Genomic DNA, 23179 nt, shown 5'->3' with positions numbered 1-23179 from the left:
ATGACACGGCCACAGAAAAACAAGCCTGCATGTCCATCTGTCACCCTCTCATTACCATCCACACACCAATCCTATTTAACTCCCACGTCATTCTACAGTAAGCCACCGCTTACTGTATGAAATAATTTAACTTCTCCGATGTAGCTATGGTGCAAAAGTCGGTATATTGTTATGACAGACCACAGATTTAAAGGCAGATAATTAAATGATTTCCTAACATTTTGTGACATAACACCAGAAATTGTGATTGGCCTCAGACACACAGGTGTGATACAGGTGTGTAGTTGTTGTAGATTTGAGCATCATCTGGAAGATGCTTGGTAACTTTATTGATGATAGGAAAAATACAATTATTAATAATTAGATTAGATTAGATATACTTTATTCATCCCACCACAGGGAAATTCACTTGTGACAGCAGCAAGATATAGAAACAAAAGTAAGAGGAGGCCAAAACAAAGTACAATAGATATCTAAACTACACAATGACCACGAAAAAGTAATTAACCTTCAAAGACAGACAAAGTACTGAGGATAAGTGTGGCATGATATATAAAGAGTATTGTAGTGTAAAGTGACCATAGTGTAAGTAATCTTGCAAAGAACGTGACCATTATATAAATAATAGTATTATTTCCAGAGTAGTGACCATAATATAAATAGCATTACAAAAGTAAGTGACCACGATATAAATAAGAACTGCAAGGTATAAATAAAATAAAGTGGAATAAAATAGAAAATTTCCCTGAACATGAACAGGAGACGACGACACTCAGGTGGTGCAGGTGGATGAAGGACCTCACTAACGCAACAAGAAATGCACCAACAATGACTGGATTCTTCATAAAAAAAAATGGGATTACAACTAAAGTAAATGTTGAGGTTTTTATGGAGGTGGGAGTCGTTAGGTGTGACGTTTTTCCTTTAATGACCTGACATCCAGAGAATGACATCATCGACGCTGTGAACGGGCGCGTTGTTAAGTAACGAGAGGGGGAGACAGACTCGAACGGCCGCTCGTGCTGCTGGAGCTTTAGGGACTATCAACAGGGAGCGCAACCGACGACAGATCTAAGAGCTGGGGGAATGAGAGCCACCAGAATCCGCTCCAATCCTCTTCTGCCCGGGCTCCTATCCGACTGACAACCATCGGATCAGAACCTCCACCGTACCAGCTCTCGGAAGAACCCAATATCGGGTGAGTAGCGGGTCGGGGAACCGGAGAAACCAAGGGGGAAAAGGGGCCTGATTCGGCCGAATCAGAGTCTAGTATTCACGGCTTACAGGAGAGGGGGAGGGGGCGCGTAGTAGGGATGGCTATCAGGCTAGTACCAGCACATAAATGGGTGCGGTTATAAGAGTGATACACAGTTTGATGAAGTGCGATATAATAATTTATCAGTTTTATTTTAATGTCGAGCTGTATCATGGTGCGGTTCGTGTCACGGTTCCGTTAATGTATTTCTGACTAACGTTAGCTTAACGGCTGCTAACGGTTAACTCACGTAAATATCTTCGGCTGTTATTTTTATTATTTTTTTTTTACTATTTTTAAAAACTGAAAGCGTCTTGTAACACAAACGGAGTGTTTTTAAAAACAACATGGCGACTGTGTGGCTGTCTTTTATTTTTAATAAAATGTTATATTATGAGAAATATGTTGCCCTTGTTGTAGCGTAAATCACAGCTTCCCATCACAGCCAGGCAAAGAACACTGACATGTGACATTACTGTTAAAAAAAATAAATGTTTAAGCTGTTTTATTTTTATATTTCATATCGTGTGTTTATGTTGTATTAATGCTTTAATGCGTCGAGGCTGAAACACAGGAGCTGATTGTGAAGTGACAGCTGCCGTTAGTGAGAGAGGCGTTTTTCATGTGACACTTGTTTTCTCTCTTATTTGGCCACTTTCATAAAAGCTGGAGCACTTTATACACAAGAAATGTGTATTTAATAAATATAAAAAAATGTATTGCACACTCTAATTTAACGTGATTGCACTGTATAGGTGGTTTAACCTCCTCAGGACATCCCACATCTACCACAAAAACACTCCTAATGTGTAACTGTGCCATTTTTTTAACCAACCCACTCTTCTGTGGACACTCACTACCATAACAGCACATGTGCGTTTCAAGTGCAGTGTGATAGGCTAATTCCTCCTGCTGCACGTCACACAAGCCTGTCTTTGCAAATTTGCATTCTTCACATTGCTTTCATTATATACACGTCTCCTCTCATATACGAATGGAAACCATATGCAGTTTTAAAATTGTGTGCCGCCGTTCCTGTACCGAGTAATTAATCAATGGCACTTAACTGTGTAGCCTTGTGATTAATGTTGCTCCCTAAACCGGGTCCCTGGCTCCAGCACATGAGACACAACCCTCTTGGTGTAATGAAACCTAACCCTTTATTAACCCGAATCCATCCTCCTCCATCACATCCACTATGGCAGGCTGTCTCTCATCAGCTAAGAGTTGACAAGGCCATCGAGGAGCCTACATATCTTTTTTTTAAATTGGGACACACAGAGCAATGCAAGTTGTTTTGAATCCTTTAACAAAGCTCAGATGCCAGAGTAGCTTTAGAAACAGAGCCCGGTGTTTGCAGCTCCCCTCTTTTTTTAATCCCTCTGCTCACAATCGAGCAAAGTCACTTCTGGGGTGATTTTTATTTTTATTTTTTATGTTGCGATAAAGGAGGTTCTGGATCGGAGCTGACTAATCTGACAGAACTGATGACTGTTTCTGCTTGCTTGAGTTGGCATGTCCACAAAACTGAAGCTTTGTTTTGCAATTTGTCTGAGTCGTCATGAGACTTATTTCATGCTTTCAATAGGGGGGTGGATGCGGTTTGAGGGAGGACTCGCCTTGTTGGGTGGTCAGCAGGGCACATTTGGAACCAGGGTTCACTGTTGCCATAAAAAGAACCGTTTGTTTACATTGTGTTCCCAAATTGGAGGTGAGGAAACAAATTGCTCTCATAAGCGACGAGCTGTGCTGATTTTTGCTTTCTGAAGTTCATTGGACAGAACTGTCTCAGGGTCTCGACACAGATAAAAACCAGCCAGCGCTCCGTGGCTGCTCATGCCTTCACTCCCTTGGCTGTGCCAGTACAGAACAGTGTAGAGCTTAGTCTTGTTTTTGCAGTGGCTGCACAATGTGGCGTGGTAGAGGGAGTACTAAATAAATGATGATCCTGCTCGGGCATCACGTGCAGCTCAGCTCAGAAGATTCACTTCATTTCACTTCGTGTGTGTGTGCCCCCAAGTCTTGGTACTCAGGCGGCCGTTGATTCAGGTTTCCAAGTGGAAACTCGCATTTCTGTGTAGCCCTTATTTTGCTGTATTTTTATTTTTTTTCTCTTCCTCCCTTCTCTGCTTTTGCTGATCTCACTTCAACCTCCTCCCCCCTCCCAAACCTAATCGTGTATCTCTTGAGGCCAGACAGCTGTTTGCTGATCAACTAGCCCTGCTCAGGCAACATTCTCACACAAACACGTGCTCAGTGTGTCTGGGACTGACGGATCAGCATGTGATCAGCTGACTGGCTCTTGCGGATACCATTCCTCATTCTACCACTTGGGGAAAGTCTAGAAAATATATGTGTGTATCCAGTTAGGTGGTAGTAATCCTACAATGTTTCAGATTTAGTGGTGGCAGCACAGATGAGCTAGCGTGGTGTCCTGCGTCCTTTGCTTTATTATAATCTGTATTTGTCTGTTGGTCACAGTGACAACTTGCAAACATGGAGCTGAGAGTGGGGAACAAGTACCGACTCGGGCGAAAGATAGGGAGTGGTTCCTTTGGCGACATTTACCTTGGTAAGTGTAAACACTTTATTTTCCTTTTTTTGTTTTTTTTCATGTCTTACACAACTTTCCGTGTGTTCCCTCTGTTACGGTTCTTTCCACATTAGTTTCTCGTCAGTCTCTTTTCGTACTGTACCTTTTTAATTTCTTCACTTATCTGGGCACCGAACTGGATTTTCCTTCATCTTCATCCATCACAGTACTGGTGAACTGCGATTTGTCTTACTGTTTTTGTGCGTCTCCTCAGGTGCCAACATTGCCACCGGTGAGGAGGTCGCCATTAAGCTGGAATGTGTGAAGACCAAACACCCGCAGCTGCACATTGAAAGCAAGTTCTACAAGATGATGCAAGGAGGAGGTGAGGAGTGAATATATCTTTGACATCTTTGGCAATATTATAGATGGTAATAGTCTATTAAGCTTGCTGAAAAGTTTTCAAGAATTTGACTGAATTTGACTCGAATTCATCTTTGAATCTACACAGATGAGTAATGGAATTTTCAAGATTTACTAAGTTAAGATTTGTTACACGGCGAATAATATAAATTATACGTGTGTATTCTAGTGGGCATACCATCAATAAAGTGGTGCGGCGCAGAGGGAGACTACAACGTGATGGTAATGGAGCTGCTTGGTCCCAGTCTGGAGGATCTTTTCAACTTTTGCTCCCGGAAGTTCAGCTTAAAGACTGTCCTGCTTTTGGCAGACCAGATGGTATGACACACACACACACACACACACACACACACCTCATGTTAAGTCCGGGGCATTGGGGCATTTTCACTGTGCCCTTCATGTTAGGACCCCCACTGCGAAACAGTTCTGTTTACAAATGCAATACAGAGATAATATTTATGATCCCACTAGATGTGCCTGACCCAGTTGACTTTTATTTGTTGTTGCATGCTCTATATATAAACATTGCACATGATTCCCCCAAGGCTTCTTCAAAGATTATAGCTTGTTTTGGTCTCCACTACTCTTGTGCATCCAGTGTACTTAATAATTCTGGCCTCTTCTTAAACCGCGCTGGCCTACATATTTCATTTCACCCAGAGCTCTCTCAAGCACAACACATCTCACCTTTTGTTCTTACTGCAGCCAAGTTGCTGTGTCAGATCTCTACAGCGATGTTTGACTCTCCACTTATAGCCTGGAGTTATCACCTTTCCCTGTCCTGTCTTCATATATCCTGTTGTCCTCCCTTGTTCTCCTTTTTGCTTTAGTTCGCTCAAGGTATTGATGTATTGAGTGCACCTACTACTGCTCAGTGACTGAAACTTTATTAGAAAACAGCACAAGGAAAGTACTGGCTTCACACAGTATGTAGCGAGTCATAATGTGACCTTGTGGCCTTGAATTTATGTCTCCATTACACTCACAAATATATCCTGTCTGTGTACCAAAGTATTTTGTTTCATGCTGCAAAACCTGATAATTTCCTCACTCTGTCTCAAATGTCTTCTCCAGATCAGTCGCATCGAGTACATCCACTCGAAGAATTTCATCCATCGGGATGTCAAGCCTGACAACTTCCTAATGGGGCTTGGCAAGAAGGGCAACCTGGTGTACATCATCGACTTTGGCCTGGCCAAAAAGTACCGCGACGCCCGCACACACCAGCACATCCCGTACAGGGAGAACAAGAACCTGACTGGCACAGCCCGCTACGCCTCCATCAACACACATCTTGGAATTGGTAAGGCACACACACACACACACACGCACACGTGCCTGGTTTGCCTACTAGATTGGTTATTTGTTATTCACAACATTTGATTAGATCCTCATAAGAATACTGTCGCTGTTACTTGTTTATTCACACATGTGGCTCACGTGGCAGATATTTCTGTTTCTGCCGCACATGATGGTGTTTTCTATGAAGCCTCTGTTAGAGCTGTTGTATATAAACGGTTTGTTTATATTCTATGTATTACTAACATGGCAGAAAGGTCAAAGTATCTAAAAATGTGGTGTGGATAATGCTGACTACAGCAGACCGAAGATCAGCAAGTTACAATGTGTTCATTCAGTCCAGGGCTTTTATTATGCAACGGGGCCATAATGCCTTTTTTCCCCAATAAAGCTGCCTGAAAGAAAATATGACATTTGTATCAATTTTCTGTTAGTAATAAAATTGAGGGTTGAAGAGACAGTTTGCCACGTCACTATTGATAAAAGCCACATATCGTAACAGTGATGGGTAGTCATGAGGCTAGTCAAAATTCTGCTTAATTTCTTTTAAATGAGTCACATCCCTTCTCACCATGTGTCTGCGTCAGAACGTAATAACGGCCTCTGAATATTTTCGCGGTTTTTGAATCTGCACGTCTTATTAAAGCTTAACTTTTTCTCATTCAGGAAGCTTGTAAATTCTAGCTCTACATTGCATAAACAAATTGTTCCTCATTGTCACCTCCATCCCCTCCCCGCTCCTCTTGGACGTGCGTCCTCTCTGCATCGTGTTTTTGTTTATACACACACCCTACAAGATCAGATCATACAGAGGATGTGAGGGAAGGGAGCTCACGAGAGAGAGAAAGAAGGAAATGCCATCTGGGATGGAAAACAGTCCTGTTGTTGCTCTCTAAGAACATTTTTTATATGGCTAATCATTTAAACACATTCCCCATTTTATTTCAGTGCACTAGCTGAGCAGTTTCAGCCACTAAGTTTTTATTTCTGTATTTATCTGGGATATCATTTACTTTCTGTCCAGCTACTGGATGGACAAATATTAAATGAAAGTGATGGGACACAGTATTTAACCTTACTCTGTGACTAAAATCAGCATTACTGATTAACAAGCGCCACATGAGCATCTTGGGAAGTCAGTTTAGGGGGCTGACATGGCTCTCATTACATTACCATAACTTTTCACACAGATATTAGCAACTCACAGACTGACTAAAACAGATGAGCTACACATGATACAACCCTGAGGGGTAAAATAATTGTTTGGCCATGTTGTGTAGTATTCCCAGCTTGACTACTCATTGGCCTCTTATTGACTGGTCAAAGGCGTTAGTTTATTTTGACCTAACCTGTAAATAGAGCTTGGATAAATTAGTCGTTTTTGTAGTGCTGAGTGGACTTAATTTTCTCACTGTCTGTCTCTCTCGTTCTGTCAACAGAGCAGTCCAGACGTGATGACTTGGAGTCTCTCGGCTATGTCCTCATGTACTTCAACCTGGGCTCCCTCCCCTGGCAGGGCCTCAAGGCTGCTACCAAGAGGCAGAAGTATGAACGAATCAGTGAGAAGAAAATGTCCACGCCCATCGAGGTTCTCTGCAAAGGATACCCTTGTAAGTGATGTAGTGCCTCTGTGTAATGGAGCAGCAACATGCCTGCAGTTCTGAAATTCTCTGCAGCTGCAGTATTGAGTTTCCTCACTGTGGAATGAAGGACTAACGCTGCAAATGTTGTTTAATCACTGTAGTTGAAGTTTACCACAAAGTCAGTGATTTTGTGTTTTGCTTGCTGTTAGTGTTGTGTATTGACTTTCTCCTCATTACTGTTTTGCTTGTTATTTGTTCTCCTACAGCTGAGTTCTCCACATACCTGAATTTTTGCCGTTCACTCCGTTTTGACGACAAGCCGGACTATTCGTACCTACGACAGCTCTTCAGGAATCTTTTCCACCGCCAGGGTTTCTCCTATGATTATGTCTTCGACTGGAACATGCTCAAATTTGTAAGCGTTTTATCTGTTTTTGGTGCTTAGCTGCCATTTAACTTCTCACTTTTAAACAACTTACAATATAATACAGCTACTTTATGTTCATGGAAAGGCTTTAATGTGGCTGATCTCATCTATCAGGGTGCCAGTCGGACGGCTGAGGATGGAGATCGGGAGAGGAGGACAGGAGATGAGAGGGATGACCGAATCGGAGGAGGCCCCAGGGGGTCTGCATCGCGGGGCCTCCCCCCAGGTCCTAACCCTGCAGCTGCCAACAGAGTCAGGAACGGGCCAGAGCAGGCCATCTCTAACCCTGCCTCGCGGGTCCAGCAGTCTGGTGAGCGTTTAGCTAAATTGCTTCTTTTTTTTTTTCTTGATATCTGCATCAAATGTGGTTTTTCAAAAACAAATTTTGAATCCATAATTTCAGGGAACACGTCACCTCGTGCAATTTCTCGCGCAGAGAGGGAGAGGAAGGTGAGCATGCGTCTCCACCGCGGGGCTCCTGCCAACGTATCGTCCTCTGACCTCACAGCCCGTCATGACCAATCCAGAATTTCCACATCACAGGTGAGAAAACACTCCCAGCTCCCTTGTTTGCCCATGTGACACACACTGTGATAAACGGGGAGGAAAAATTAATATATGAGAATACTGTGTGTTGGAAGTGGATAATGCAAGCAGTGAGCCATCAGTTGAAGACTATTATAATAATATTATAATACTATCATTAATATAGACTTAATAGGATAATGGTAAACGATCCCCAAGCCATTTGTCAATTGTTATTGGACAGTGGTCCATATCATGACTAGATGTGTCCTGGAAATTTGGCATTTTTATGTATCGCTCTGTGATGTTGCCTCTGATAGGAGATGGATCTGGTTCAGATATAATAATTGTACTTGCTTTTAATGTATGTGTGAGTGAATAAACGATGCTAATCCCTCTCCTTGATTCTGTTTCCTTTGCAGGTCAGCGTGCCATTTGAGCACATGGGGAAGTAGAATTCTTTGGCTCTGCATGCACACGAAACTGACAGGTGAGGTTTAAATTTCCCTCATTTGTTCACATGCCGACTGCTGAAATACACCCTCACCAATATGTGGCTCTCCCTAACGACCATCACTTCATTTGTTGTTGCAGGGCTGCAAAGTATATTCATCGCTCCGGATTATTTTCATTTGTTTTTACCTTGTCTTATGAAAAGATGATTGCCAATGGACACATGGACCTTTTGGAACAGGACAGTACATTTTTAAAGGATCCAGGGATGTACGTGACAGTATCCAACATGCACTCTTTCATGAACCCTTCTCGCTGAACTGTGGACCACCAACACCACAATACAAAAAGCAAATGAATGACGGTCCTTACACCATTGTTACTCCATGGTTGCTCATACCTGCTCCAATCCTCAAAACATTTCCTTCAGTACCTTCTGTCTGACAAATGTGAAGAACTGTTGGCATCAAAGAAGCAAAGAGGTATCAGGGACACGCGCATGTTTCTTGTCAAAGGTCAACTTCGTGACTGATGTAGGCTTAGTAAAGATTTCTTTTTCAGTTTTAACACCACAGAAAACATCTTTTCAGTGAACGTCGCTTCTTTTATCTTTTCACGAGGACATCTTAAATTGGAGCTTGTTATGAGTTATCTTTCTTTGTTTTTTTTTGTTTTTTTGAGAGAAATAACAGCTGAAAGACGAAGAAATGGAGAGAGGTAGGTCAGAGGGTAGTGGACAAAAAAGAAAGGTAGCTTTTGAAAAGGATAAGTAAGTGATGTTTAGCTGTTGTTAAGTAATGTTTCTGGTGAAGTAGCAATTGGTGCTTGCTTGCCCCTTCTTCATCCATGTGATGATTTTACTCTCCCTCAAAACTCGACCACCAAAACCTCCACCACCCCCCCCTTTTTTTTTGGTTTTTGCCTGTTTTGACTTGGTGTGTTTTCTTTGGTTTTTAAATGTGAGTGGGTAAGGTGAAGAATGACCCATAGATATTGCAAAGACACACTCCCAAGTCTTGAGGGAAAGCTCCTCAGGAAATTCTGTATTTGACCAGAGACCATAGCTGCCCGTTTTGGCTAACAAATAGTGGCTGCAATTTTTATGATAGTTCTTAATGTTACCTTTTTTTTAATTCTTTTGTTATTGGAGGTCATAGGGGAGTGGGCAGGCTCTGTTTGGGATGACTCTTAGGGGGATGGGACATCCAATATTTCTTTTTTTTTCTTTTTTTAATGTTTACTTCACTGTAAATATTTTTTTATTTTAATGTAAAGCCAAAATGTGGTTATTTGTTTTAAGGTGTAAAGTAGAAAAATGCATACTAATGACAAATTGGGGCTGGGTTCAGAATTCTAGGTATTTAAAATACTAAATTGTGGGATTGGTTATTATTACTCTGCCAGCTGGGTCATCCAACATTGTGTGAGTGTGTGAGAGAGTGAGTGAGATGCAGTGACTCCCTGCTAATACAAGATTCATTTTGTCTGTTTTTATCTCTACTATTTATGTCAAACTATATTTTATCTGTCTGAAATAACTTTAATTTCATCTTCCTGTAACTTATTAGAAGTATTTTCTTTTTTCTTGTTCATGTTCTTTCTGCTTGTCCCGTATGTTCTCCTGTTCCTCGTGCTTCACAGGTCGTCCGCCTCATATCATACATAGGGCTTTCAATATTCCTTCTGCAAAAATGATATGCTAATAGGATGTCACCTTTTTTGGGTTTTAACCTCCAGCAATCTCGATGATGTCATTCAAAAGAAAACAACTGATGCAATTGCAGGGATGTGTAAATAACAGTGTACCGTGTGTATGTGTGTGTGATTACCTTTGTACAGGCCACCATGACCCAGTGGTATTGTAACTGTTGGGTTGGAAATGGTATAGAAGAGGTTGAGGTGACGGGGATTTCACTTTATGTATTGTGTACTGATATCTTGTACAGTTCTTTAACACACTTTATTTACAACAGTATTTGTGTATATTTTATGAAGTAATAAAAATGAATAACGTTGCTCACAACTTTTTTTTTTGACCCTCTTTCCTCCTTTAATGCTGCACGTAGAAGTTGTTTTGATTTGTTAAGGTGGTATGAACATCAGAGAAGTGAAGTGAAAGCCGGACTGCGCATGCGTCCAGAGCGAGACTTTTTGTTGGCAGCTGCCGTTGGTGCCGTGAACGGTCGACGGTGATGTGGAGGAAATAACGGCTGTCCAGCTCCTCAGCTTTGGATAGGAAATGGCGAGACGAGAGCAGATATCTTTCCATAAACGTTGTGATATTGTAATTGAGCGTGTCGCTTCATAAAAGCGTGTTTTTATATTTCTTTGTTTTGACTTTTACGGGAGGGAGAAGCAACAGCGAGCTAGCGCCAGGCTAGGAGAGGCTGGCTAACGGCAGCTCGGCTCGTTAACGGCTCCGCTGCGGACACGAAGAGGCAAGTTTTCTGGGTTTAAACCCGAGATGTGGTGACGGGGATAACCAGGCTGACTGTCTTCTGAATGTTAACGCTTTGCCAATTTAACTTTTTGTGCTTCTTTCCCCCCCTAAAAAAAAAATTAAAGGTTTGAAATCGACTTGAGACGATGAGCTGAATTGATGCTTTGATTGAAACAACTGCAGAGGAGGTGAGTGAAGCAGCAGGATGGAGTCATGCGCACTGAGCAGCAGCTACCATTTTCACTTTTAACTCAGAATCGCAACCACTGAGCTGGATCTCCATGAAACATCATGTCAGACTTTCTAATATGAACCACGTATGTGCTCCCTCGTTCTTTGTACAGCTGCGGTCACTGCTAAGTGGCCCCTGTGGTCTTCTCCTGTGTGTTTCAGGCACAGCCTCAGGTCTTATGATGGCCTGTCACAAAAGGCTGCTGATTCAATTGAGGTCAAAGTACAATGCATGTTTTAAAAAACCTACCCACGGGTGCAGAGGCAGTCAGCAGGATTGATGAGTTTGCCTCTATCTCTTGTCTGTGGCCCGCTGGGAAGCATCCAGCTCTGTTGTTGTTGTAGGTGCAAAGCTGGTGCTTGTGTTTGTACATGTTGAACACAGACCTCACTCAGATTATTCATTATTAATGACACCCTGTTTTGACTGATACACATGCACCCAACCATTGTTGGTTAAATTACAAGCTACTATAGCAAAGCAGATACTATTATCAATGGGCAGACCTTCTCCTATTATCAGTACATAGTAAATCACATCAGTTGGGACGCTGAAATTAAGATGTTAAATAGTCTACTTGATGTTGATCACATTGAAATGCATGTTTATTATTGGAGAACAGTCGTCTGTATCATAAATCATAATGATACAGACTGATATTGCCAAGCCCTATACATTTTTTAAATGTATAAATTCATGTCTTCTCAGTGCCGTCCTCGCAGTTTTCTTCGCTTAAACACTTGAATGTATTCTTGCCTGCGTACGTGACGTGTTCCTCGTTACTGCACTTCCACGAGCCGATCGAGGCTTTGGCAAGCAGCGTGAGTCATCCACGGCCAACGCTGAGCACCAACCTATATTTAGCCGGTGAAGAGAGGGGTTTGAAAGCCCATTGTGAAATTAGTTTTCACTGTGAATGATTAGATTATCACCTTTTTCCTGGAATCCACACCGAGACGCTGACGTGGATGGAGAAATGACACTAGTCAGAGACCTGCAAATGATTTGATCATGAGGGTGGTGGTGTCACATGGAGCGTCTTTCTGGGTCCTTTTTGATGTTGCTAGCTCCGTTTTTTTTTTAATTTGTCCGAATCAGTGTTGTGTATTTATGTGACACACACATTTATCTTTTTTACATTTATCTGTCAATCAGTTTTGAGTTATGAGGATTTTCCATTAGATGTGACATGCATATTCCCATTCTGTTGGCACAAATGCAGTGTAGGGTTAATACAAACCTAACAAAGACTATTCAGTTGGTTTTGGACTGTGCCTGCTGCACAGTTGACTTAGTTTTTTTGGCATTTTCCCATCAATCCCAGCTACGGTGATATAACGCCTACCCAATGATGAAACAGAGATTTGTGGAGTAGAACAAAAAACTGTGGAGAACATCTTTATCCATGCTTTTGGATGAGATATTTTATTTTATTTTAGTTTTCTAGTAGCACCTAGCTGAGGACACAAGCCTCTGTCTATTCAGCCTGAACTTGGGTGCAGATTTATGTAAAGGTGTTTCGTAACTCTGAAGGAATATGTTCATTTTTAACGCCATTTCGAGCCGCGCTACACTTTTGTTCTGCTCTCAGCGAAGCACAGAGAAAACCAAGGGAAGAAATTGGGTCAGCAGCCCTCAGCTCATTGCTGTCACATTGATTCGCTGTGTTTTGAGTGATTCAGCCCCCCTTCCCCAATGTGTTGGCGTGTGTGTGTGTTTGTGTTTTCTTACCCCTTTTTATCAGCCTCTCCTCACCCACTTACCTTATGCCTCCTCTTTTCACTTCCTCTGTTTTGATCTCGCTTTATCTGTCCATCAACACGGTCTCATTTGCACTGTAGATCTGTGCAGTGTCCTATTTTGCCTTCCTCTGTATCCTTTTTGGTTTCCTTATTCTAACATCGGCTTCAGATTTATGTTTTAGGCTGTGCAGGCCCGTTGTAATGCTTTTACACATTGCAGTGCTTCATTCAAGCTGTCTGTTACTACTTATTTAAAATGTACAGGCTAAATCAGTTTGTATTACCTAAACAATCTTTGCCGATGAAGTCTTATCTGTGCCCTTCCCTCATGCAGATGAGTCAACTTTGGCGGCGAGACTTAACCATGTCAGAGAGGTTGGGGAATGACTCTCCCGTCGGCATTGCCCCAGGGCCCCCAGCCACTGCGGCCCCACAGGGATCCAACACCTCCTGGATACCAGAAGCCCCAGTGGTCACACCAGGAGAGCCGTTTTTCCTCATGACCTCCCTTGCCCAAACTATATCGGGGTTCTTTGTTTGGACAGCTCTTCTGATCACATGTCACCAGGTAAGGAGAGCCTGACCTTTTTTTGTTGTTGTTGTTGCTCTAGCCACATGCAGACTGGCACTGTGTTGAAAGAGATGAGGATGTTGTTATGTTTTATTTAACCAGCACTGTTATTATTTTTAATGCAGCCTAAGTAGGTCTATCTGCTTACTCATTGTATGTAACACAGCAGCTTAATGCAAAGTGCAAATAAGTGGTTGCATCTGTTTCTTGCCTTTGCCCACAGCCTCTGAGCAAAGGGCTTAGCTACAGTACTTGGATAAAATCTAAATCTTGCTCATGGTCTTTCGAATCTACCCATTGTTCTCCCTCTTTTTCTTTACCCATGATGTATCAGAGGTAGGTTCATTGAGCACAAACAACTCCTTTTTTAGCAAAAGTAAAAAAAAGAAAAAAAAAAGAAAAAAGGTAGACACGTTCTCACGCACGGGGCATTTTTCCATGAGCTCCTGTTGATCAAAGGGTCCATATGTGCTCATTTACACACTATAAAACACATGCATACACTCACTTAGGAAGTTTCATGTCCTTAGAGGAGAGGTGTAGTTTATCCACTGAGCATTTACACTGAGATATTTATGTTTCATATATGTGTACCATCATGTGAATGTAATGAGATAAAAAATAATAATTAACCCATTTCTTATGGGTGACAAAAGCTGGATTTACCCAACGTCCAAGCCTAAGCTAAAGCCATCATCATGTAACAAATGTCCCCTGGCTGAAGACAAGCTGGGATGTTGTAATTTATGTTTGGCACCGAAACTTGAAGGCCTCCAGGGAAGCCTCCAAGTGCCAAGATTGATTGACAAACACTGACAAAGAAAGATGTACATTAAGTTTCAACTTGGGCTTTATTATGTGAGTGAAAAGCTACGAAAAATAAAGCTACAAAGCTGTAAATGTTAGTGATGCGTAAGTGCTGTTTGCCTTGTTTGTGCCTGTTCATCAGCCCTCGTGTTACACTGGAGTATTCAGTACGCGTCCTCTATATGTAAGCGAGATCTATTGTACCCCGAGGCTTAGGTTAATGATTTGTCCTTCATTGTTTGCTGCTGCTCTTCAAATAAAGGTTTAAAGAAGAGCTCTCTGTCACTCTGGCAACAGGTGCTCCTGGCTCGACTAGACGATCAAAGAGCAGGGGACGGTTGTAGGAAAGACAGAGTGTGTGAGCGTGTGTGTGTCTGTGTGTGTGTGTGAGCGTTTGTGTCTGTGTGTGTGTGTGTGAGCGTGTGTGTGTGTCTGTGTGCAGAGCGGGGAGGAGGGTCACCTAGCAACAAGCCCTGTGAGCGGAGTGCACAGTCTCGCTTGGCGCGTTGTCGCCCACTGTTTGTTATTTTACCAAAGGTGTGTGTCTGTTTACACGCCAGGAAAGGTGATAGGTGGGACATTGTGTAAGTGGAAAGGAGCCGGACGGAGCTGACAGAGGTGCCGGTGACAAAGGGCCAGCCCGTCCTTCCTGCTGTCTGCTGCACCCAATAAGAGTGATAAAAGCCCAGGATCAATTACCCAAAACAACCCCTTGTGTCACGCACACACCTTTCAGACACACAGCACTCCAATCTAGGCAAACACATACTGGCTGTATTCTGACCTGTTCAGACAGACTAGAGCCTGAGGAGAACACAAATGGAGGCAGCAATTAGAAAGCTAACCCATTTATTCACCGCGTTCTGAGCTGTGGTTTCACAAGGAGGAGGCTGATGAAGGTTCCCCTCACAGTATCTTACTTATTTTTTTATATGACAAAGATGTATTGCTTTTTCAAAAGCAGCTGTTAACGTTCTGCATCCTTCCAATCTGCTGCTCTCAGTGTGAACGTATCGATGTTCTCGAGTGCATGTGCGCCTATGCCAGTGTTCCAGCGTATTGTATCATTTTTCTCTCCCTCCCTTTGTATTATGTAATTTCACTTTTAGCTCATGCATGTGTTTCCAGCACGAGCGGCTCTCTCACAAAGTCAAAAGTCCAAATGATTCAACATGATACCATCAAGAAAAAATGTTCCAGCTGCTCCCATAGCAACTCATGCTGTTTTTGTAGCGCTGATCCAAAAAATATGGTTGTACTCCTCGAGCATTCAGTCACCGTTCACACATATGGATATAATTATTCCCAACTGGGACAGTGTGTGACATGTTGGTGTCAGGTTCAGGCTTTGGGAGTGACCTGTTTGTGCACCAAACTTAGGAATAATATGAAATAATATAAATTTTCACCTCTCTTCTTTTTAGATCTACATGCACCTTCGTTATTACAGCTCTCCAAATGAACAGAGGCACATAGTCAGGATCCTCTTCATAGTCCCCATCTATGCCTTCGACTCCTGGCTCAGCCTTCTTTTCTTCACCAACGAGGAGTATTATGTGTATTTCGACACGGTCCGAGACTGCTACGAAGGTGAGTGCATGGCAAACCATCATTTCGTGTTGCAGGCTCAAAGATCTGCTGCCATGTTTGGCATGCAAACGGCAAGCCGGTATTCACCACAGCGGTGGGAGTGAGTGTTTTGTGTTTCAGTGTGTCTTTTGACTCCCAGTAGAAATAAGGGTGTGAGAATTTATGTGTTTTGATACCTCAGTGGCAGATGGCCTTTGCAGTGTCTTCATTTACAAAGGTTGCCATCTTTGTTCTCATGTCTCCATGGCCTCATGGGATTGCAGGGGAGGGGGGAAAACCTGTTTCCTAGCAACTGTATGAAAACCAGCAAATCCTCGTGAATACTTTTTTAAAGGCATCTCGCTTGTGAGCGCATAAATCATAAGCTTGTTCTTTATACCACCAGCCTATTATGCATCTGCTGCATCCAATTTCTCAGAGTATTGGTACAGAATTTCAAAATAAAATAAGCAATTACATAACATTGGATTGAATGTTGGATTAACAACTCGTGATGGGCATTTGTCACTAATCTTTTACACTGAACAATGAATTCATTAAAAACAGAACTGACTAATTTATCCTTATAACAATAGTTAGTTTCACACACTAACAACATCATGTTATGTGAAAGGCTTCTGTACTCTAGTGTCGTCCTGCCTTGGCATGGTTGGCAGCACCTGTGGACTTAGGATAATGTATTGTTAATGTAGCAACAGATATAAAGTGTATCACTGCTGCTGCGCATATAGACACAGTGCTTTTTACTACGGGTAAAATATATACACTGTAGTTAGTGAGCAGTATTTAACAAATAGGCGTTTTGACTGAAATAAGACGTCGTCCCCACAGTTAAGGATCTATGTGAATGTTTGTGTTACTCTTTATTATTAACCCTCTTGGATATTTTTGCTTTTCACACTGCCAGTCCTTTAGAGCTGAAAGCGGTTAAAGTTAATTTTAGAATGAGAAACTAGTGTATGTGTTTAGTTCTGCAACAAAGCCAGCCCTGTGCTGACTCTGATCTGCTACGATCCCAAGCTTGCCTCTAAACTCTGCCACTTTAAGCCGTGAAGCGAGCGGAGGCAGTAGGGAGCTGGTGTCTGTGGGTTACCCTTAAATTAGCCTGAGAACACCTGGAGCAGCGGATGGAAAAACAGTGCTCACTCAGGGACACTCAATTGCTGGGATCAGTATGCAGTCCAGTCGGGTTTATTTAAATGATATGTTACTTGTCAGCAAAGTGGCCGATTAAATTGGTGTTTTCAGAATAGCCGGTACATTGTTGACCAGCACACAGGATATGGTGTAACTGTCCTGTGCGCTTTTTTTGGACTATGTGTCTAAATGTATGTAAGAGACAGATTTTAAAGGCAAGAGTTGCTATGTCTGTGTCATTAGTCAGCGATTTAATCTATAGCAGTGGTATCAACACACAAATCTGCTGATTTTTATTCCAAACACCTCAGTAGGTGACCTCACTGATGAGCTACGAGGACCTTTAGACAGATAGATAGAACAAGATTAGAGATACATCTGGTGCTTCTGCTAATAAAGGTCGGAATCATATTCTGACGTAATGTGTCGTGATAGTTATGTAACACATTACATGAGTGAACATCATCGCGTTGAATGCGCGTATGTCACTTGTGTAAGATCTTTTTGTTTCTCAAAACCGTTCGTATGACTTACACGACAATATTGTGTCGCAGTGAGACACGGCCATGAGCCACTGTTTGCTTTCTTTAACAATCTTTCTGCAGGTGTCCCATTATCACACTGATCCTCTCGTGCTCCCGGCACTAGAGCACTACACCTTACAATTATGCTCAGGCTTTATACCTCGCCCACAACATTGTCCAATCATCTCTAAGCCTGCTGGTGTGAATGACTCACCTTTCTGCCTCAAAATGGCGACCTCAGCAGTCCTGACACCAAATCAGCAAAAACGGCTGCAATTATGACAGTTAAACTGAGTGTCGATAGCACAGACTGCTGCTGTAGCATCAATAGTTGTGTTGTATAATAATGTTTTATATATATTTGCAGGCAGGTTGGAGCTTTCTGCTCAGTTACTTCTGACCCATTCTGAAGCCGAAATTAGCTTCTGATAGGGAGTGATTTTTACAGACGTCAATGGTCACCCTGAATAACCAGTAACGTTTTTATTATGTGCGTGTGACACTCCGCAGCCTTTGTCATCTACAACTTCCTGAGCCTTTGTTATGAGTACTTGGGAGGAGAGAGCGCTATCATGGCCGAGATCAGAGGGAAACCCATTGAGTAAGTTTTGTTTGCTCTCATCTTCCCTTTTTTGTCCTCTGTTCTTTTTATTTCTAGCATGAACATGAGCATTAGTAATAAAAATATCCCTTTAAATGATTTCATATTCACATAGCCTGCATACCTTTCCAATAATCCTGTCCTCTATAAACCTGTACGTCCTTTTAGGTCAAGCTGTATGTATGGGACCTGTTGTCTGTGGGGAAAGACGTACTCCATTGGTTTCCTCAGGTTTTGCAAACAGGTACCAATCAATATTGAATACAAATTCAATATTATATTCATATCAATATTTATTTCCATACAGTATGATACTCTACTAATTTAAGTTTGTAGGAAACTACTGTATGTATCCTAACACAGTAACTGTTGTGTCTTTTTAATGTGCCAGTCAAGTTTCATACCAAGACATTTTGATACATTGGACTTGTGTTTACTTCCCCTCCTGTCTCGCTCTCGCTCTCACTTCCTCAGGCAACTCTCCAGTTCTGTGTGGTGAAACCACTGATGGCAGTGATCACCGTCATTCTTCAGGCCTTTAAGAAGTACAAGGACGGAGACTTTAAGTATGTTTCCATAACTGGGACATGGAAATACACGTCGTGGTCTTCCCCCTTAGCAGTGATTTCTTGCGCCCTGACTTGCTGTGTTGTTTCACACTCCTGTAGACTCTGACTAACTTCAGCCTAAGGCCTTTTCACATTATGTCTGAGAAGTATTGGCTGTGCTCTCAATGCAGAGAATTCATATCTGTAATAAGGAATTATTGGTTAATCAATCAAAAGTTATAAATTCAAGTCTCTGCTGTGCAGTTGTATTATGAAGGCCTGTATTAAAACATCAGGAGCGCTGCTCTACAGTGACCTAACGCTGCATATTTATGAAAAATGGTTTCAGTTTCTTTGTTTCCTCTCTGAAGACATTTGCAGTGTGTATCATGGCTAAAGCACATTCTTTGTTTCTGTATCTCTCTCCTCCAGTGTGGCTAGTGGCTACCTGTACGTGACTATCATCTACAACATCTCCGTCAGTCTGTCGCTCTACGCTCTCTTCCTCTTTTACTTTGCCACGCGTGAACTGCTCGTCCCGTACAACCCCGTGCTCAAGTTCTTCATGGTCAAGTCAGTCATCTTTCTCTCCTTCTGGCAAGGTAAGAAAGAAGTTTAACACTCACACATACACATTTATTCTGACATGTTTTTTGTTTAGAGGTCTGTAGATCCAAGGACGTTCATGGAGCTCCAACTCTTTTGTCTCCGTTTCTGTCTCTCTTTGTGCTTTTCAGGGATGCTGCTAGCCATTCTGGAGAAGTGTGGAGCCATCCCTCGGATCAGCTCGACTAACTTCACAGTGGGCGAGGGAACAGTTGCCGCTGGTTACCAAAACTTCATCATCTGCATTGAGATGTTCTTTGCTGCTGTCGCTTTGCGCCATGCCTTTACTTATAAGGTCTACATGGATAAAAGACTTGACTCATATGGTAAAGGAAGTGTGTGGACCATGAAGATCGAGAAATTGTGTCGATAACAAAAAAGAGAGTCTGTATGTTACAGTGTGGATTACACTCCAAAAGTTTTCTGTCCTCACTCTTTGTCCAAACCTTTTTACTAGACTGATTCCTATCTTTGACACTCTCTTAAATGTTTCTCTTTTCTTCTGCTTTAACTTTCTGTTCCTTCTTTTTCATCTTGACTTCTCGTATCTTCCTTGTCTCTCCTTTCCCCTTGTCTCTCTCTTCCTCACCTTGCTGCACTGAAAGGCTCGTTTCCTATCTATGGACAGTACGGTAGGTCTGATGTTAGCCGTGTTTCGTCACCCCCATTACAGTGTTGTTTTTGAGTTTGATTATTAGGTGTTTATAACTTTAACAGTTTTCAGTTCAGCATGAATTATGTTCATACATTTAAAATCATGGTGTACGGCTGTCTTGTTGTCTTCTTTCTTTTGCAGTCACTGAACATTTTGTCTTTTTGTTTCTCCACAATTTTGTTCAGTGTGTGTCCTCCCCCAGCAGGAGAACAGATTTATTTATTCCATCCTGCTGATTAAATTTAGCAAAACTATAGTTTTTTGCAACAGTTCAGAGATTAATTTGGAAAACTAATTTAACAGTTGGATGGAAACATAGTTTCTGTATTTTTCTCACTCGTCCCTTTGACACCATCCTCCCTGTCCACTCTGCTGTGTCTCGTTATAATACTCCAACCTTCCTACCCCACATCCAGGTCGCTGTGCCCCAATGAAGAGCATCTCCAGCAGCCTGAAAGAGACCATGAATCCAGGGGACATGGTCCAGGATGCCATCCACAACTTCTCCCCAGCTTATCAGCAGTACACCCAGCAGTCCACGCTGGAGCGAAGCGGGGGGCCACCGCTCTCCCGCAGCCACAGTAACCTCAGCACCCGTGGGGACAACGAAAAGACCCTGCTGCTCAGCTCTGACGATGAGTTCTAAGACTGAAACGTGCACTCAGAGGCTCACTTTGCTCCTGTAGCCCATATCGAATTTTTTTTATCAGTTATGCGAGATAAGTCAGATCTTTTGTTGCTACCTAGACATGGAAGATCAGATTCTGTTTTCTCTTCTTTCTTTTTTTTTCACATTTAGACAACAGTGAAAAGATTTATGAAACTCTGGTAGGAAGGAATCGAGAGTTTTTACAAGGAGAAAGAGGAAATAACTGTTACACTAGAAAAGAGGAAGCATGAAGAGGATGGAGGGATTGTTATGAATATAGCTGGGAGAGATGTTTAAACATTAGGTTTATTAACTGTTGTTGTCATAGAGGCCATTACTGACAAATACCATATCTGTATCCATCTATTGAATATGGATTGATAGAAATAACTGTGGCTGCATACAGCATCCTTATGCTGCACTTTAAACACTAAAGCAAAAAAGATAGATTGGACAGATATAAAGTTTACGCTAGAGCAAATAAGTGCCATCTTCATCTGAAACTCATGGCCTCCTTCATCTTTTACTCTGCATATCGATTCTCAATCCATACTCCTCTGCCAATTCTGCCTCATACCGAAACATTGCCAAATAGAGGGAGCATCACCCTGTGCTCCAGTTAATGAGACACGCTGTCTTAAGATTGAGAATTGATTTATAGTGAAGCAAAACTACAGAGCTTTTGAATGACCACGCTTCATTTTAATATATTATAATTAAAACACACTTTTTTTTTTTATTATTTAAATGTTGTATGACCTTGAAGGTGTAACTCATTTAAACACTAGTTTGTTGGAAAATTGTTATTCCGGAAATATATTCTGTGTTTGTTTTCATTTTGTCGTGGGTTCCTTTTGGACAAGTGATTTAAAAGATTAACTGTTTGACTCCAGCTCGTTTGCCCGACCGGGGCTCCTCACACACAGCTCAGTTGGAGCGCTGAGGAAACAGCTGTAGAGATTTCAGTGTGGGCAGAGAGACTGATGGAAGGACAACACCCACACAGATTACAGATTACTGAAGAAGCAACACTTCCCTGCAGAGCCGGCCCAGCTGTGATGTGCTGTGGATTGTAATCCCATAATTAAGGGCATTACATGTAGCACGGATCAGGCCTGCATCTGCCGGTATTATTCATAATGGCCTCCCTCACTGCTGTTGTAGCGAGGACGTTGGTCATGGCAGACAGATAAGGCCATGTAAAGACGTGTCTGTGCAAACTAGGAAAAGGAATATATGTATGGGCATTAAAAGTTATGCAAGATGCATACAATGTTGAGGAAAATATATATGTACAGGGGCACAGTACATCAAAAGATGGTGATGCTTGTTAGATAAGTCCAAACCTTCAAGTCTGCCTGAGATAATAAAACTGTGTTTGAGTTAATTGTTCATACATTATCAACTGACGTGTATATGCGTTTTAGCAGAGGCCAGTATAGAAGCTGCTTGCAGTCGTGATTGTAAATGTTTGATGGCGGAGCACGGCGGTATAAAAGCTGAGCAGATCCTTGTGACGGGTGACACTGAGCCCAAACGCTGCCTCCTAAATGTGTGATGATCGTTTTTCCCTCGTTATGTTGAGTGCAGAGCGCAAACACATTTCACGCGTTGGCTCAATCCTATCGACTGCAGGTTAACGAACAGTGCAGTCCTTGTGGATAATGAATGTATCAGCCAAACTGACGTGCGTCTTCAGAAGAGCACAGTCCACTTCCCTACGTGAAAATCTTATTCAGTTAGCAGAATAATGAAAGTGTTTGTTGAATTGTTAAAAAGTTGGTTTCCAGCCATGACCGCTAACCCATACCCCTGCCAGCCACCTCCCACACTCACTGATTAATGCATTACTTTGTAATGGGTCTTTCCACTGAAGCTGCAGTGCTTCACTTAAAGGCGAGGTTGAGTAAATTTGTCCTGTTAACGTAACATTAACTTAGTGGTAATAAAAAAAAAAGTGAAATTCACTGCCCTATGCTCTGCCCCTATATAACAGCGTATCACACTGAGGCATATTGATTGAAAACACAGTAAAATGATTTGTTTTGATACAAAGCTGAATATATTAAAGAAATATTATACCAGAAAGGAAAGAGCGTTGTAAATAGAGTAAAACTAGGCAATGACAATGACTGTAATGGCATTGCTTGGTATAGTGCTTTAGTTTAATATTTTAATTTTCATATATTCTCTGGTTTTATTTCTGTTGTATACTTTTTAATTTGTATATTGGTAATATTATCTCATGTTTTTGATGCTATATTGGTTTCTATTGTTGAAAAGGAAATAAAAGGCAAACGCAAACAGGACATTTCTGCCAGTTTCTTTTTTTATTCATTCAGATTGTAGACGCCATCACCATCATCACTGCATCATATTTTTCAGTATTGTACAATGATTCTACTTTTATGAAACACACTGTCCACAGAAATAGAAACCCCCTGTAGCCAGCAGTGGTTGATAGTAACTATCTGCATTTACTAGTACTAGTACTGCACTTATATTTTACAGTTACAGCTACCAGTTATTTTGCAGGCTAAGATTTGACTTATATAAACCCAAACAATATACATTATAAT

At 41.9% G+C, this 23179-nt stretch overlaps 2 protein-coding genes across 3 annotated transcripts; both read left to right on the top strand.

Annotated features, from left to right (window-relative positions):
- The first annotated feature begins 772 nt into the window (after positions 1–772).
- Positions 773–10521, top strand: LOC104932708 (casein kinase I). The gene is made up of 11 exons (XM_010748008.3): positions 773–1198; positions 3737–3827; positions 4063–4173; positions 4381–4529; positions 5286–5514; positions 6950–7120; positions 7360–7508; positions 7635–7830; positions 7924–8063; positions 8468–8535; positions 8640–10521. Exons 2-10 carry the CDS (start codon positions 3752–3754, stop codon positions 8498–8500), a joined length of 1254 nt encoding a protein of 417 aa, XP_010746310.2. The 5' UTR covers positions 773–1198; positions 3737–3751; the 3' UTR covers positions 8501–8535; positions 8640–10521.
- Positions 10522–10617: 96 nt separating this feature from the next.
- Positions 10618–22909, top strand: LOC104932709 (transmembrane protein 184B-like). 2 transcript variants are annotated; one of them, XM_010748009.3, is made up of 11 exons: positions 10618–10936; positions 11064–11126; positions 13247–13480; positions 15715–15880; positions 18052–18142; positions 18311–18386; positions 18617–18708; positions 19123–19292; positions 19428–19622; positions 19902–19928; positions 20368–22909. In XM_010748009.3, exons 3-11 carry the CDS (start codon positions 13247–13249, stop codon positions 20595–20597), a joined length of 1281 nt encoding a protein of 426 aa, XP_010746311.1. In that variant the 5' UTR covers positions 10618–10936; positions 11064–11126; the 3' UTR covers positions 20598–22909. The 2 variants fall into 2 exon arrangements, with proteins under 2 accessions (XP_010746311.1, XP_010746312.1); XM_010748010.3 differs by lacking the exon at positions 19902–19928 and having other exon boundaries at positions 10620–10936; positions 20368–20597.
- The last annotated feature ends 270 nt before the right edge of the window (positions 22910–23179 follow it).

The sequence above is a fragment of the Larimichthys crocea genome, chromosome XII (assembly GCF_000972845.2).
Source record: "Larimichthys crocea isolate SSNF chromosome XII, L_crocea_2.0, whole genome shotgun sequence".
Classification (NCBI taxonomy): domain Eukaryota; kingdom Metazoa; phylum Chordata; class Actinopteri; family Sciaenidae; genus Larimichthys; species Larimichthys crocea.
Note: the sequence above shows the minus strand (reverse complement) of the source record. Positions and strands in the feature narration are given on the sequence as shown.